General features: G+C 40.5%; 2 protein-coding genes across 2 annotated transcripts; both read right to left on the bottom strand.

The window, feature by feature from the left end:
- Window positions 1–974: 974 nt before the first annotated feature.
- LOC306917586 (protein NLRC3-like) lies at window positions 975–6,392 on the bottom strand (the record flags this gene model as incomplete). Its single annotated transcript, XM_079495882.1, has 3 exons — window positions 975–1,107; window positions 2,518–2,694; window positions 4,624–6,392. The coding sequence occupies 3 exons, from the start codon at window positions 6,390–6,392 to the stop codon at window positions 975–977; spliced, it is 2,079 nt and encodes a 692-aa protein (XP_079352008.1).
- Window positions 6,393–6,444: 52 nt separating this feature from the next.
- On the bottom strand, window positions 6,445–12,638 carry LOC306917585 (uncharacterized protein; the record flags this gene model as incomplete). The annotated part of the gene is made up of 8 exons (XM_079495881.1): window positions 6,445–6,463; window positions 7,032–7,139; window positions 7,601–7,711; window positions 8,877–8,981; window positions 9,408–9,518; window positions 10,755–10,865; window positions 11,286–11,396; window positions 12,574–12,638. The coding sequence occupies 8 exons, from the start codon at window positions 12,636–12,638 to the stop codon at window positions 6,445–6,447; spliced, it is 741 nt and encodes a 246-aa protein (XP_079352007.1).
- Between the last annotated feature and the right edge of the window lie 3,468 nt (window positions 12,639–16,106).

The raw sequence follows: 16,106 nt of genomic DNA, 5'->3' as shown, positions 1-16,106 counted from the left end.
ATTTGAGTCTGGAGATGCTGTGTATGGATCTTATTTCCCGGGGGGCGGGTTCAAACATTTTCTCTTTGACGCAATTGGTCAGAGCTACTGTCAGTCAAAGGTCTCAAGCATTGAATGTCACTGTACCAAAGCCCGCCCATATTGCATACCGTGTCCCGATTGGCCACACCAGTTCTCTGGTGTAGGAAATGGGCGTACAATTGAGCCTCTCCAGACCGGAATCCGCCGGCAGGCAATTTTCTTTGGCCAACGGCTGATTCGGTCTGGCTTATTAGCCAGGCTACAGCAAGCCGGCTGGAGACGACCTAGAGGCGCCCCCTGCACCCGCTGGCTGGATGTAATAACCCAGGACCTTAGAACATGTAACGTGACTTTGGCACAAGCTCAACACCTTGCCCACAACAGACCCAGATGGAGAGACCTGGTGGCTTTGGTTGGCTCTACGCACCCTGAAGTGCAAGAGGACTAAGTAAGTAAGTAAGTATAAATGTTAATGTGTGATGTTGATACAGACAGACAGGTACTCACGTTTTGTAATGAGTTGACTCAGTTGAGGATTAGTAAAACAATCTTCTCCTCCATGTTTCACTCTGTAGGAAGTAGAACAACAATGCATCAATGTCTAACTGTCTAACACAACGTCTCCACTGGCTGACACTACAGTGTTTCACTCTGTAGGAAGTAGAACAACAATGCATCAATGTCTAACTGTCTAACACAACGTCTCCACTAACTGACACTACAGTGTTTCACTCTGTGACTTAGCCTCGGTCAGAAATTATCACATATTGGTCTTGTTATTAGATTTAGTTTTTTGTTGTTGTTTAGTTTTGAGTACAAATGCTAGGTTAATATTTCCAGTTTATTTGAGGCACTGCATTGTTCTCTCTGCATGCTTTGTGACGTTGTGTCAGAGTGAATACACTGTTAAGGGAAACACTGCACTGTCCAACATGGACACAGCCCAAGTCTACTCACTTGCAGTTCTCCAGGACTGAATCATTCACCATGTTGAGGCTCAGGTCCAACTCTCTTAGGGAGGGATTAGAGCTTACAGCTGAGGCCAGAGCTTCACAGCATCTCTCTGACAAGAAGCAGTGAGCCAGTCTGAAACACCAGATGAAAATATACATAAATAAATGAATAAATTCATTAATAAATAACACATTTAAATATGCATTATTCCTGGATTTAGAACCAGCTTCCAGCATCTATTAAAGGACTCTCTTGTCCCACTTAGGGTGCCTTCACACCTGGATGCTTTAGTTCAATTAAAACAAACCCTGGCCCCCAACATACCGTAATCATATTTGAACTGGGACACAGCCCCCCCCCCCCACTACCCTTAGAAGCAATCGGAATTGTAGGCATTACATGAATGCGAAAATATTACAAATCTACAAGCTCACAACGCCTCACAGTGAGCTGTGAGGCGTTATATATATGTATATAGACATATACATATATATAGACATTATGAGCATATAACGTGATGAATATGTACCAATGCCAGGGTATAATTGGTTATCGATGGAGAGGTAACGATGACATGTTTCAGTGTCGGGTGGACTAAAGGTAATGCCCCTATGTATACATGTATGTAATCTGACACCACTGCCATAACAGGCATAAGTAATCATTACCATACTTCAAAATACGACTTTTTCCCTCCAAAAGCAAGGTACGTAGCAAATAGCTAAACCTAATAATTCAATATTGCAAATGTTCTTTCACAGAGAGGCTGAGATTTGAAAGTTTTTAGCGGTCTGCAGTACTTGCACGCTCTGCTTGCGCACCCTACTTGTGTGCAACAATCAAGTAGGCACTCGACAGAGTGCAGTTCTAGTTGTTTAATTCACCGTTTTTTAATAATTAAAAAAGAGCGGATTTGTCGCGGACCTTGTGACGAGGCCGTCGCATTATGATGACGAAACCGGAAATCAAGTCATGCTCTGGGCTGCTAGGGCTTCTGGGAAAATGAGTTCAATGCAAGTTAACAGGGTTTGTTTGGACTACAACATGCTGTGCAGGCTGTTTTCGTTTCGCATTGTAATGGTGGCATGTTTTTCTCTTCAAACCATGGGACTATTTTCCGCCGGGTTTCGTGAATCAAAGCTGCAAATACTTGCTCCAAAAGGTAATTGATCAATCCCATCAGCCTAGGTGGTCTGAATATATTAATCTATAGCCCTTAAAGTGTTAATATAATATTATTAAGAAGCTTGATAACTGTGGCGTAGCAACAATGGGTCGCAAGTCAAAAATAGCAGATCTATAAGCTCCTCAACGCATTGTGAGAAACGCTGTTATATGATGAACTAGTCGATATATTCGCCTTAAAGCAATATTACACTTTGAAACATGTTTGTGGTAATTGTAACGTCTACTCAGGCACATAGGCTTGGGTTACCATGATATCAAGCTTATTAATACATCACAGCATTCATATTATATTCACATAATACAGTACATAATAAAACAGAAGTGATCAAAATAAAAGTGGTAAATGTATCTTACTTTAGAACTTCCAGTCTACAGTGTGGGCTCTTCAGTGAAGCACAGAGCAGCTCCACTAGTCCTGAGTCCTGCAGGTAGTTTTCACTGAGGTCCAATTCTCTCAAATGGGAAGGATTAGAGCTGAGAGCTGAAGACACAACTTCAGCGTCTGTATTTCTGAGTTTACAGCCAACAAGTCTGTAAATGCAGATTAAATAAGAGATGATCAAAACAAATGATAGACATAAACAGTATTGTGGAATAGACCAGGGGTTCTCAACCTTTTTGGCTGGGGACCCCCAGGAATGCTTTGGCCATGTCTCGCGACCCCCGCCCCGCTTCCCCACCCCCAATACAAAGTGACTGCAAAAATAACTTATAATTAATAATAGAGAAAATATATCATAAATGAATACTGAAACCAGATATAATCATTAAGGAAAGTTTATGCATGTATGTGTACTATGTAAACACTTCATTTCCATTTCCCAGCCATTCAGTTATAATAAATAATTTGGGGACAATAATTATTGCCACAGCCCATAGCCATAGAACCGCAGACTTTATTCCTATTGGGAAGAACTTAATTCGTAAAGTTACAACTTTTACAATTTATCCATTACCATTATCCAAATTAATTCCTTATTATATATTTTTTTACATTTTGGAAAAAATAGCTCTTTTGACACACGTTGTGAGCTTGTAGATCATCCATTTTCAGCATGGAACACGTTGTACGACGAAGAATAAATCAGGCATCACTGCGCTTCTGTGGAGGGAGATGTCTTTTGTTGGCCGACCGAGGCGATAATGTATATGGACAAATACTTCCTCGACGCAAAAATAACAAGCTATTGGAAGCTATTTTTCATGGCACATGTTTAATCAAACAACAATGAGTTTCCAGTGTTTGGGTCGGGAGTCGGGATGTTCTGTGTCTGCGTGCATGACAGGATCATCACGCAGAGATGCGTGCTGCCCGCTCCAGTGAAATTGTACGGCTAAGAACGATTAGTTAAATTGTGTCGGATAAGGACTTATTGGTGGGTTTTACGTTAGATATTAAGGCCTGTTTAGGGTGTGTTTTAGCGGGGATTTCGCCTGGAAGGCTCTATGGAAACACTCTTGAACGAAGTTGAACGTGAGAAAGTGACGTTCACACACGCCAGAAATGAACGCGTTCATCAAACAGAAATACAGTACGTTCACGTTCACCCAAAATATGAATGTGTTCGTGAATTATCGTTCATTGAACGCGTTCAGGGAACACTGAAGTAAGCATGTTTTCCCAATGCAATCTTACGGAAGCAGTACTGTGCATGCAGACAGGGTTGACATTGAAGCAGTACTGTGCATGCAGACAGGGTTGACATTGAAGCAGTACTGACTGCGCATGCAGAAAGGGTTGACATTGAAGCAGTACTGTGCATGCAGACAGGGTTGACGTTGAAGCAGTACTGACTGTGCATGCAGACAGGGTTGACATTGAAGCAGTACTGTGCATGCAGACAGGGTTGACATTGAAGCAGTACTGCGCATGCAGACAGGGTTGACATTGAAGCAGTAATGTGCATGCAGACAGGGTTGACATTGAAGCAGTACTGACTGCGCATGCAGACAGGGTTGACATTGAAGCAGTACTGTGCATGCAGACAGGGTTGACGTTGAAGCAGTACTGACTGCGCATGCAGACAGGGTTGACATTGAAACAGTACTGTGCATGCAGACAGGGTTGACATTGAAGCAGTACTGCACATGCAGACAGGGTTGACATTGAAGCAGTACTGTGCATACAGGCAGGGTTGAGATCGGGAAAACATGGAACCGGCTGTATAAAATGCTGCGTCATTGGAAATGGTGCATTTATGGATCACTTTTATCCAAAGCACATTTATATTTAAATTGAGAAGGACGGGAGGCAGACTTTCACTTCTGGTTCATTTCTGGTTTTATCTGTTGCCTAGCAACCTAGCATCATTCATACAGTACGTTGATGAAGAGCGCCATCTATCATAATCCACTGAAAAGACCAAGGACACAATACTGCGTGCTTGGCAGTCAAGCGATGGATTCGATGCGACGTAACATGACGTGATTGGCAGCCAAGTCAATGTGTTAACTACTAACCGAGCCTTTCTGCAGTTCCTCACAGCTGGGACCAGTATCCTTCGCCCCTTCTCTGATGTGTTGTATTTGTCCAGGTCCAACTCTTCCAGAACCTCCTCTGACATCTGCAGCATGACGGCCAGAGCTGAACACTGGGTCTCAGACAGTTCCTCTGTTCTGTTCTCTGACTTCAGGAACTGTTGGATCTCCTGATGTAATGAGTGGTCGTTCATCTCCATCAGACAGTGGAAGATGTTGATACATCTGTCAGCATCACCATCAATTAACAACGTCTTCAGGTTGTGGATGGCTTTCTGGATCTCCCCTGGACTGTTCTCTGTCTGACCCAGCAGGCCTCCTAACAGACTCTGGTTGGACTCCAGTGAGAGGCCATGAAGGAAGCGGACTAAGAGGTCCAGGTGGCCATTTCTACTCTTCAGGGATTTTTTGGTAGCAGCTTTCAGGAAGTCTGAGAGGGAGATGTAATCATCATCATCATCATCATCATCATAAAAATCATATTCATCTCCCAGGAATGTCTTCAGTATCTCCATGTTCTTTTGTGTGAAACAGTGGAACAGGTAGACTGCAGCCAGAAACTCCTGGATGCTCAGATGAACAAAGCTGTAGACCGTTTTCTGGAACAGCACACTCTCTCTTTTGAAGATCTGTGTGCACACTCCTGAGTACAGCGAGGCGTCTTTCACATCAAGACCACAGTCTTCCAGGTCTTCTTGGTAGAACATGATGCTACTTTTCTTCAGATGTTTAAACGCCAGCATGCCCAGCATCAGAAGAACATCCCTGTCAGTCTTAGTGAGCTGCTGTTGAGTCCCCTTTTCTTGTTCTTTCTTGTTCACATCATGCGTCTCGTCATACTTCTGTTTCTTCATGTTTGTCTGAACCAACAGGAAGTGGCAGCACATCTCAGTCAGGGTCTTGGGCAGCTGTCCTATCGTGGTGTGTGTCCTCAACATGTCCAGCAGAACGGTAGCGATGATCCAACAGAAGAGTGGGATGTAACACATGATGTGGAGGGCCCTCGATGTCTTCAAGTGTAAGAGGACTCTGTCGGCCAGCTTCTCTTCACTGAATCTCTTCCTGAAGTACTTCTCCTTCTGGGGGTCTGTGAACCCTCGCACTTCTGTCACCATGTCAACACATGCAGGAGGGATCTGATTGGCTGCTGCAGGTCTGGTGGTTATCCAGAGGAGGGCCGAGGGGAGCAGATTCCCCTTGATGATGTTTGTCAACAGAGCATCCATCGATGATGTCACTGTGACATCAGTGATGATTTCATTTTTGTCGAAGACGTCAGAATTCTCGAATTTCAACGGAAACCTGCTTTCATCGAGGCCATCAAAGATGAAGCAAACATTCCAGGCAGCGAGCTGCTCTGCTGTGACCTTCTTTAACGTTGGGTGGAAATCATGGATCAGGTTGAGAAGACTGTACTGCTCATCTCTGACCAAGTTCAGCTCCCGGAATGAAAAGAGAACCAGGAGATCTATATCTTGATTCTCCAATCCTCTTGCCCAGTCCAGAGCAAACTTGCGCGCAGAGAATGTTTTTCCGATGCCAGCGATGCCATTGGTCAGAACTGTTCTGCCAGGGAACAGGATCTTAAAGATTTTACAGCAGTTGATTGGATCGTCACGGAAGGTCTTCATGTTGGAAGTTCTCTCAAGCTGTATCACCTCATGTTGGCCATTAACCCCTTCACTCTGTCCCGCTGAGATGTAGAGCTCTGAGTAGGTGCTGGTGACGGAGGTTCCAGACTCTTCCGTCATGTGGTTTTTCACTTCATCAAGACTGTTCAAACTGACCTTATAATCGTTCAAATCATCCTGCAGACTGACATCTGAAATAAGAAGAACATTAATGTTTTAAGCATTGAGGTTCATTCATAACTTTACATCTTTACAGCACACATCCACACATTACTAATTAATTACCTCCAGAAAAAAATGTGCTTTTTGATAAGAATCATTGACAAAGGTAACAACACAAGATCAGCTGTTTTTGTCCAGAGTTGATCATTGTTTAGCTTCATTATTTGCACTTAGATATAATTGATACAGACAATAATTTGAACTATGTATTTTCAATGAGTGCACATTCTTACTTTGTCCACTTGCAGTTTGACTGGGTGTGTTCAGTCCAGGTGTCTGCTCAACCTCAGTCACAACGCGCCTCTCTCTGTGGACATGAATATTAGTTCTTCTAGTAATAATATGTACATACAATGGTGTGTCTGTCTCTCTGTCTGTTTGCGTGTGAGCGTGCACGTGTGTGTGCGTGCACATATGTATGTGTTCATGTAATATTCATGTCTGATATAAGTACATGTTCACATGCATCGTGTTGGTACTTGGTATACAATAATAATATTTTAGTGTTGTGTATATTGTACAGGAGGATTCACATACTTGTGTGTAGGTCCAGGTTCATTACTGAAGTTAAGAGGTTCTCCTTTAGACGTGTCACTCTTCATAGACAGAAGGCTGGGTGTTGGAGACTCTGCTCTGTGGTACAGACTATGGAATCACACAAATAACCTACTGTTACAATTATCACATGAATAATACAAAATACCATGTGTTAAGAATTATGTATTATGTCCCACAAGTAAAATATTTAGGTTTTATATATCCTCGTAGCAGATTTTGTATTGACCTGTACTTTCTTTGAAATGTCCATTCTACAAACTGATAATAAAAAAATCAATCAATCAATCCAATCACAACATACAACATGGAAACATAACAATAGCAATTAAATAATAGATGTTACATAGACAGGACAGCATGCACACAAGCAGTCAGTCTGTATAGTGTCACCTCTGAACTCCACATTGACAATACAATATGTATTGTGTATATTGTACAGGAGGATTCACCTTTATGAAATGTTGTCTTTAGTAATTCGCATGTACTTTGCATGATATTATGAAGTCGTATTCTAGTGTTGTGTATATTGTACAGGAGGATTCACATACTTGTGTGGAGGTCCAGGTTCATTACTGAAGTTAAGTGGTTCTCCTTTAGACGTGTCACTCTTCATAGACAGAAGGCTGGGTGTTGGAGACTCTGCTCTGTGGTACAGACTTCTGGAATCATAGAAATGTTGTTACAAAACGTACAATTGCCACATGAATAAAAGAAAAAGCCCATGTTTTCCAAACTATTCATTATTATGTCTCACAAGTACTGTATAAGGGAGTCATTTCTTTAGGTTTCCCCTCACAACATACACAATGGAAACAGAACAACTAGCAATTCAATAATAGAAAGATTTAACAGTGTGTATCGTAGACAGAACATCATGCACACAAGCAGTCAGTCTGTATAGTGCAGCTTCACCTCTGAACTCCACATTGTCTGGAGTCTGACTTCCTGTCTGAAAAGACCTTTAGCGTTCAGATAAATGTGGTTCTATCTGATTGGTTTAACACCAGTTCAGATAAATGTGGTTCTATCTGATTGGTTTAACACCAGTTCAGATAAATGTGGTTCTATCTGATTGGTTTAACACCAGTTCTTATTGGTTTAACACCAGTTCAATTCTATCTTCTGTATTGTCAACACGTTGGCGACATGAGAGTGACAGGCAGGAGAGGCCATTACAGTCACCTCAACAAGATGACATAATAACAGGCAGGGAGGATACGCCATTATGAGAGTATCACTTGTGCTTTAGTAATTAGCATTTACCTTATTGTGTTGTCATGCAGTATCATAGTGTTGTGTATATTACGTATATATTAAATAGCCTACTGTTACAATTATCACATGAATAATAAAACATACCATGTGTTAAAAAGTATTTATTGTTATGTCCGACAAGTAAAATCTTTAGGTTTTATCCTCGTAGCAGATTTTGTATTGACCTGTACTTTCTTTGAAACGTCCATTCTACAAACTGATAATAAAAAAAGCAATCAATCAATCAATCAATCAATCAATCACAACATACAACATGGAAACATAACACCTAGCAAGTCAATAATAGATAGGTTTAACATAGTGTGTTACATAGACATCATGCACACAAGCAGTCAGTCTGTATAGTGTCACCTCTGAACTCCACATTGTGATTTGTACAACTTAATTCACAAACTGCACACATCATAGTAACTTATAATCTATAGTTAACATTGGACAGGGAGGACACAACTTTATGAAATGTTATCTTTAGTAATTAGCATGTACTTTGCATGATATTATGAAGTCGTATTCTAGTGTTGTGTATATTGTACAGGAGGATTCACATACTTGTGTCCAGGTTCATTACTGAAGTTAAGTGGTTCTCCTTTAGACGTGTCACTCTTCATAGACAGAAGGCTGGGTGTTGGAGACTCTGCTCTGTGGTACAGACTTCTGGAATCATAGAAATATTGTTACAATAATTATCACATGAATTAAAAAAATATATAGCCTGCTGTGTTCAAAACAGTATACATTATGTCCCATTATCCAAGTATAAGAGAATACAATAGGTTCCCCTCACAACATACAACATGAAAACAGAACAACTAGCAAGTCAATAATAGATAGGTTTAACATAGTGTGTATCATAGACAGGACATCATGCAGCACACAAGCAGCCAGTCTGGATAGTGTCACCTCTGAACTTAATTCACAAACTGCACATATAGTAACTAAGCTATAAATATTGTTTAAGATTGGGCATGGATACAGTACATTTCATACATTATGAAATGTCGTTTGCTTTAGTAATTAGCATGATGATATTGACAAGTCGTATTCTAGTGTTGTGTATATTGTTCAGGAGGATTCACATACTTGTGTGGAGGTCCAGGTTCATTACTGAAGTTAAGAGGTTCTCCTTTAGACGTGTCACTCTTCATAGACACACAGCTGGCTGTTGGAGACTCTGCTCTGTGGTACAGACTTCTGGAATCATAGAAATGTTGTTACAAAACGTACAATTACCACATGAATAAAAGAAAAAGCCCATGTGTTCCAAACTATTCATTATTATGTCTCACAAGTACTGTATAAGGGAGTCATTTATTTAGGTTTCCCCTCACAACATACACAATGGAAACAGAACAACTAGCAATTAAATAATAGATAGATTTGCCATAGTGTGTATTGTAGACAGAACATCATTCACACAAGCAGTCAGTCTGTATAGTGCAGCTTCACGTCTGAACTCCACATTGTCTGGAGTCTGACTTCCTGTCTGAAAAGACCTTTAGCGTTCAGATAAATGTGGTTCTATCTGATTGGTTTAACACCAGTTCAGATAAATGTGGTTCTATCTGATTGGTTTAACACCAGTTCTTATTGGTTTAACACCAGTTAAATTATATCTTCTGTATTGTCAACACGTTGGCGACATGAGAGTGACAGGCAGGAGAGGCCATTACAGTCACCTCAACAAGATGGAGACATGAGAGTGACAGGCAGGAGAGGCCATTACAGTCACCTCAACAAGATGGAGACATGAGAGTGACAGGCAGGAGAGGCCATTACAGTCACCTCAACAAGATGACATAATAACAGGCAGGGAGGATACGCCATTATGAGAGTATCACTTGTGCTTTAGTAATTAGCATGTACCGTATTGTGTTGTCATGCAGTATCATAGTGTTGTGTATATTACGTATATATTAAATAGCCTACTGTTACAATTATCACATGAATAATACAACATACCATGTGTCAAAAAGTATTTATTGTTATGTCCGACAAGTAAAATCTTTAGGTTTTATCCTCGTAGCAGATTTTGTATTGACCTGTACTTTCTTTGAAATGTCCATTCTACAAACTGATAATAAAAAATCAATCGATCAATCAATCAATCAATCAATCAATCACAACATACAACATGGAAACATAACACCTAGCAAGTCAATAATAGATAGGTTTAACATAGTGTGTTACATAGACATCATGCACACAAGCAGTCAGTCTGTATAGTGTCACCTCTGAACTCCACATTGTGATTTGTACAACTTAATTCACAAACTGCACACATCATAGTAACTTATAATCTATAGTTAAGATTGGACAGGGAGGACACACCTTTATGAAATGTTATCTTTAGTAATTAGCATGTACTTTGCATGATATTATGAAGTCGTATTCTAGTGTTGTGTATATTGTACAGGAGGATTCACATACTTGTGTGGAGGTCCAGGTTCATTACTGAAGTTAAGTGGTTCTCCTTTAGACGTGTCACTCTTCATAGACAGAAGGCTGGGTGTTGGAGACTCTGCTCTGTGGTACAGACTTCTGGAATCATAGAAATATTGTTACAATTATCACATGAATTTAAAAAATATATAGCCTACTGCGTTCAAAACAGTATACATTACGTCCCATTATCCAAGTATAAGAGAATACAATAGGTTCCCCTCACGACATACAACATGAAAACAGAACAACTAGCAAGTCAATAATAGATAGGTTTAACATAGTGTGTATCATAGACAGGCCAACATGCACACAAGCAGCCAGTCTGTATAGTGTCACCTCTGAACTTAATTCACAAACTGCACATATAGTAACTAAGTTATAAATATTGTTTAAGATTGGGCATGGATACAGTACATTTCATACATTATGAAATGTCGGTTGCTTTAGTAATTAGCATGATGATATTGACAAGTCGTATTCTAGTGTTGTGTATATTGTTCAGGAGGATTCACATACTTGTGTGGAGGTCCAGGCTCATTACTGAAGTTAAGAGGTTCTCCTTTAGACGTGTCACTCTTCATAGACACACAGCTGGCTGTTGGAGACTCTGCTCTGTGGTACAGACTTCTGGAATCATAGAAATGTTGTTACAAAACGTACAATTACCACATGAATACAAGAAAAAGCCCATGTGTTCCAAACTATTCATTATTATGTCTCACAAGTACTGTATAAGGGAGTCATTTCTTTAGGTTTCCCCTCACAACATACACAATGGAAACAGAACAACTAGCAATTAAATAATAGATAGATTTGCCATAGTGTGTATCGTAGACAGAACATCATGCACACAAGCAGTCAGTCTGTATAGTGCAGCTTCACCTCTGAACTCCACATTGTCTGGAGTCTGACTTCCTGTCTGAAAAGACCTTTAGCGTTCAGATAAATGTGGTTCTATCTGATTGGTTTAACACCAGTTCAGATAAATGTGGTTCTATCTGATTGGTTTAACACCAGTTCTTATTGGTTTAACACCAGTTCAATTATATCTTCTGTATTGTCAACACGTTGGTGACATGAGAGTGACAGGCAGGAGAGGCCATTACAGTCACCTCAACAAGATGGAGACATGAGAGTGACAGGCAGGAGAGGCCATTACAGTCACCTCAACAAGATGACATAATAACAGGCAGGGAGGATACGCCATTATGAGAGTATCACTTGTGCTTTAGTAATTAGCATGTACCATATTGTGTTGTCATGCAGTATCATAGTGTTGTGTATATTACGTATATATTAAATAGCCTACTGTTACAATTATCACATGAATAATACAACATACCATGTGTCAAAAAGTATTTATTGTTATGTCCGACAAGTAAAATCGTTAGGTTTTATCCTCATGGCAGATTTTGTATTGACCTGTACTTTCTTTGAAATGTCCATTCTACAAACTGATAATAAAAAATCAATCGATCAATCAATCAATCAATCAATCACAACATACAACATGGAAACATAACACCTAGCAAGTCAATTATAGATAGGTTTAACATAGTGTGTTACATAGACATCATGCACACAAGCAGTCAGTCTGTATAGTGTCACCTATGAACTCCACATTGTGATTTGTACAACTTAATTCACAAACTGCACATCATAGTAACTTATAATCTATAGTTAAGATTGGACAGGGAGGACACACCTTTATGAAATGTTATCTTTAGTAATTAGCATGTACTTTGCATGATATTATGAAGTCGTATTCTAGTGTTGTGTATATTGTACAGGAGGATTCACATACTTGTGTGGAGGTCCAGGCTCATTACTGAAGTTAAGAGGTTCTCCTTTAGACGTGTCACTCTTCATAGACACACAGCTGGCTGTTGGAGACTCTGCTCTGTGGTACAGACTTCTGGAACAATAGAAACGTTGTTACAAAACGTACAATTACCACATGAATAAAATAAAAGGCCCATGTGTTCAAAACTATTCATTATTATGTCTCACAAGTACTGTATAAGGGAGTCATTTCTTTGGGTTTCCCCTCACAACATACACAATGGAAACAGAACAACTAGCAATTAAATAATAGATAGATTTAACATAGTGTGTATCGTAGACAGAACATCATGCACACAAGCAGTCAGTCTGTATAGTGCAGCTTCACCTCTGAACTCCACATTGTCTGGAGTCTGACTTCCTGTCTGAAAAGACCTTTAGCGTTCAGATAAATGTGATTGGTTTAACACCAGTTCAGATAAATGTGGTTCTATCTGATTGGTTTAACACCAGCTCAGATAAATGTGGTTCTATCTGATTGGTTTAACACCAGTTCAATTCTATCTTCTGTATTGTCTGAACAAGGTGGAGACATGAGAGTGACAGGCATGACAGGACATTACAGTCATATACATATATAAAGGCTAGATGGCTCAAGGCGGAGTCTCTGATGTAGTTCACCTGGTGGCCATCTTGCTTCGGGACTACATACAGTATGTTCAATGGCAGCTCAAACAAAAACAGTCATAACTCGCTCAAATCTTGATTGATTTACAAACGGGTTGGTTTATTACAAACGTTGTCAACGTGGCTTATCTGCTTAATTTTGTTTTTAATATGAACGTCGTATAAAAGCATATAAGTATGCGGACGTCTTTGACGTTTATAACAAATCAAACCGTTTTAAATAACGATAACTTGCTCAATTTTCAACCGATTTTCAAAGTACATGCCCCGTAGACACAATGTTATGCTGCCCCGAGGTAAGATGGCCGCCACATAGCGACGTCGCTCCCCATTGGCCAGAGCGCGGGTGAGCCATCTAGCTTTCTTATATATATCTATGATTACAGTCACCTCAACAAGATGGAGACATGAGAGTGACAGGCAGGAGAGGCCATTACAGTCACCTCAACAAGATGTCATAAAAGCAGGCAGGGAGGATACGCCATTATGAGATTATCACTTGTGCTTTAATAATTAGCATGTACCCTATCGTGTGTGTGTGTGTGTGTGTGTGTGTGTGTGTGTGTGTGTGTGTGTGTGTGTGTGTGTGTGTTTTGAGGTCCTTAGTTTAATAGTTCAAGTTTATTGGTCATTCAAATAAACACACCTTATACAATGTCTTCAGTTGTTTTTTGTTTTTGACCAAAAGGGAGTGTAGGCAGAAGCCTCAGCTTATAATGCTTGCCTTTTAAATAACTAACGAGGTACAGACAAAACAAAACGTTGTGTTATAGTATTGTGTATATTGTACAGGAGGGTTCACATACTTGTGTGGAGGTCCAGGATCATTACTGAAGTTAGGAGGTTCTCCTTTAGACGTGTCACTCTTCATAGACACACAGCTGGCTGTTGGAGACTCTGCTCTGTGGTACAGACTTCTGGAATCATAGAAATGTTTATATAATTATAATGTGAATGAAGAAGTCCATTTATTCAATGTGTTGTTTTGGGAGGTCTGTAGTTTAGTTTTTAGTGACATTGAGATGTTGGAGAACCAAGAGGTGGAAGCATAGTCAAAGTGGCATTGAATGAATGAGGCTCCAGCAAGAGTCTAGAGAGCACTTTAGTTGACAAAAGAAAGAAAGTGCTTTTTCACAACTTGCACCCATGTTCTACCAGTCATAGACTACTATTGTTATCATATTCTGTATTTGTCATTCATGTAATTCACATTGTAATGCTATCCAGAATGTGTGTAGCAGGCCAATGTAATGTTTTCATATTCGGAAAGGTGCGCTGTCACAATAATTAACCAGATGATCACACCAGCAAAACTATATGGTATTCCCATCCCTAGTTGTATAGAGCGTCGCAGTCCCGCCCCCTCGAGAGACCCGGAAAATAAATCCTCGTTCATTTTCCTCATAGACTTTTCAGAAAGTATTTATTTAAAGAGGTTTACGCCGCGGACAAAGCCAACTCTTGTCGTGACAAATCATGACAACAAACACAATTTTTTGGGCCAAACAAAGAATTAGAAAGTAGAAAAAAACGGCAGGTTACAACACTTTTTTGTTGCTTTTCTTCTTTGTAATTATTTGTTTGGTCCAAAATATTGTGTGTGTTGTCATGATTTGTCACGACAAGAGTTGGCTTCGTACGACGCCTAAAAGGTCTTTAAATAAATACGTTTTGAAATGTCTGGGAAAAATGCATTGGGATTCATTTCCTGGGCCTGGAGTCGTCATGGAAGGGGGCGGGACTGCGACACTCTATAGCAGGGGTGCCCATTACGTCGATCGCGGTCGACCAGTCGATCGCAAGCGCTGCGCAGGTAGACCGCTTGGCCTTGCCATGAAAAAAGAAAAAAAGAAAAACAAGCCTTAGCCTGCTTCAAATGGAACCAAAGGACCCTTTTCTAAAAAATAAATGGACTAGACTCCTCCGCGGGGACCCCCATTATCCGCGGACCCCCACACAGACTACCGCGGAGGCGCGGACCCCCACACAGACTACCGCGGAGGCGCGGACCCCCGCGGAGGTCGACGCGGACCCCCACGGAGGTCGGCGCGGACCCCCGCGGAGGTCCGCGATAGTCTACGTGGGGGTCCGCGATAGTCTGCGTGGGGGTCCGCGCCTCCACGGTAGTCTCTGTGTGGTCTGTGCGGTAGCATCATGATGCCATCATCCATGCATCACAACCAAAACAAACTAGGACTAGTTTTGACGGTTGCCACATTTCGTGACTGAGAGAGAAACAAGCAACCATATCTATGAAAATGTTAACAGGCCAGATCAAGTCAGAAAATCCGAAAAAGTCAGAAATTAAGTCTCTTCTTTGCAATGTGGGGAAACTGAAAAGATAAATAAATAGAATTGATTTTGAAACCTAGATTTTGAAAGTCCTAATGCCTTAATGTTATTTATTTATTCGCCATATAGGTACATATTTTGAGTATTTTAAGCAAAGGGCTAATTATCTTTTGGTTGGTAGATCACCTTGAGCTGGCAATTTTAAAAGTAGACCTCAAGTCAAAAAAGTGTGGGCACCCCTGCTCTATAGTGTAAAAGGGTAACATCTTTTAGTTTCTTCTCACAACATTGCAGCAAAAGGAAAACTGAGCAACAAAACATAATATAAATTGTTATGTTGTGGTTGTACTAGGCATGTAAAAAACTGTAGTTACAGGGCCTGGCCAAGAGGGGGCACAAGTACACCAGACTAGGACTAGGCAGTCAGTAGGATGAAGTGACTTTATTATGTGGCGATAGAGCTTCCAGTCTGTTTCTCACTTAAAATAAACAACAAGCATAATATTGTACTGTAACGTTGCGTGGCGTCTTTAAGTTGCCACCGAAATAAAAAAATCTTACTAAATATATAGGCCT

Source organism: Electrona antarctica (assembly GCF_951216825.1).
Source record: "Electrona antarctica genome assembly, chromosome: 24".
NCBI lineage: Eukaryota > Metazoa > Chordata > Actinopteri > Myctophiformes > Myctophidae > Electrona > Electrona antarctica.
The sequence above is the reverse complement of the archived record's forward strand: the minus strand, read 5'-3'. Positions and strand labels throughout refer to the sequence as shown.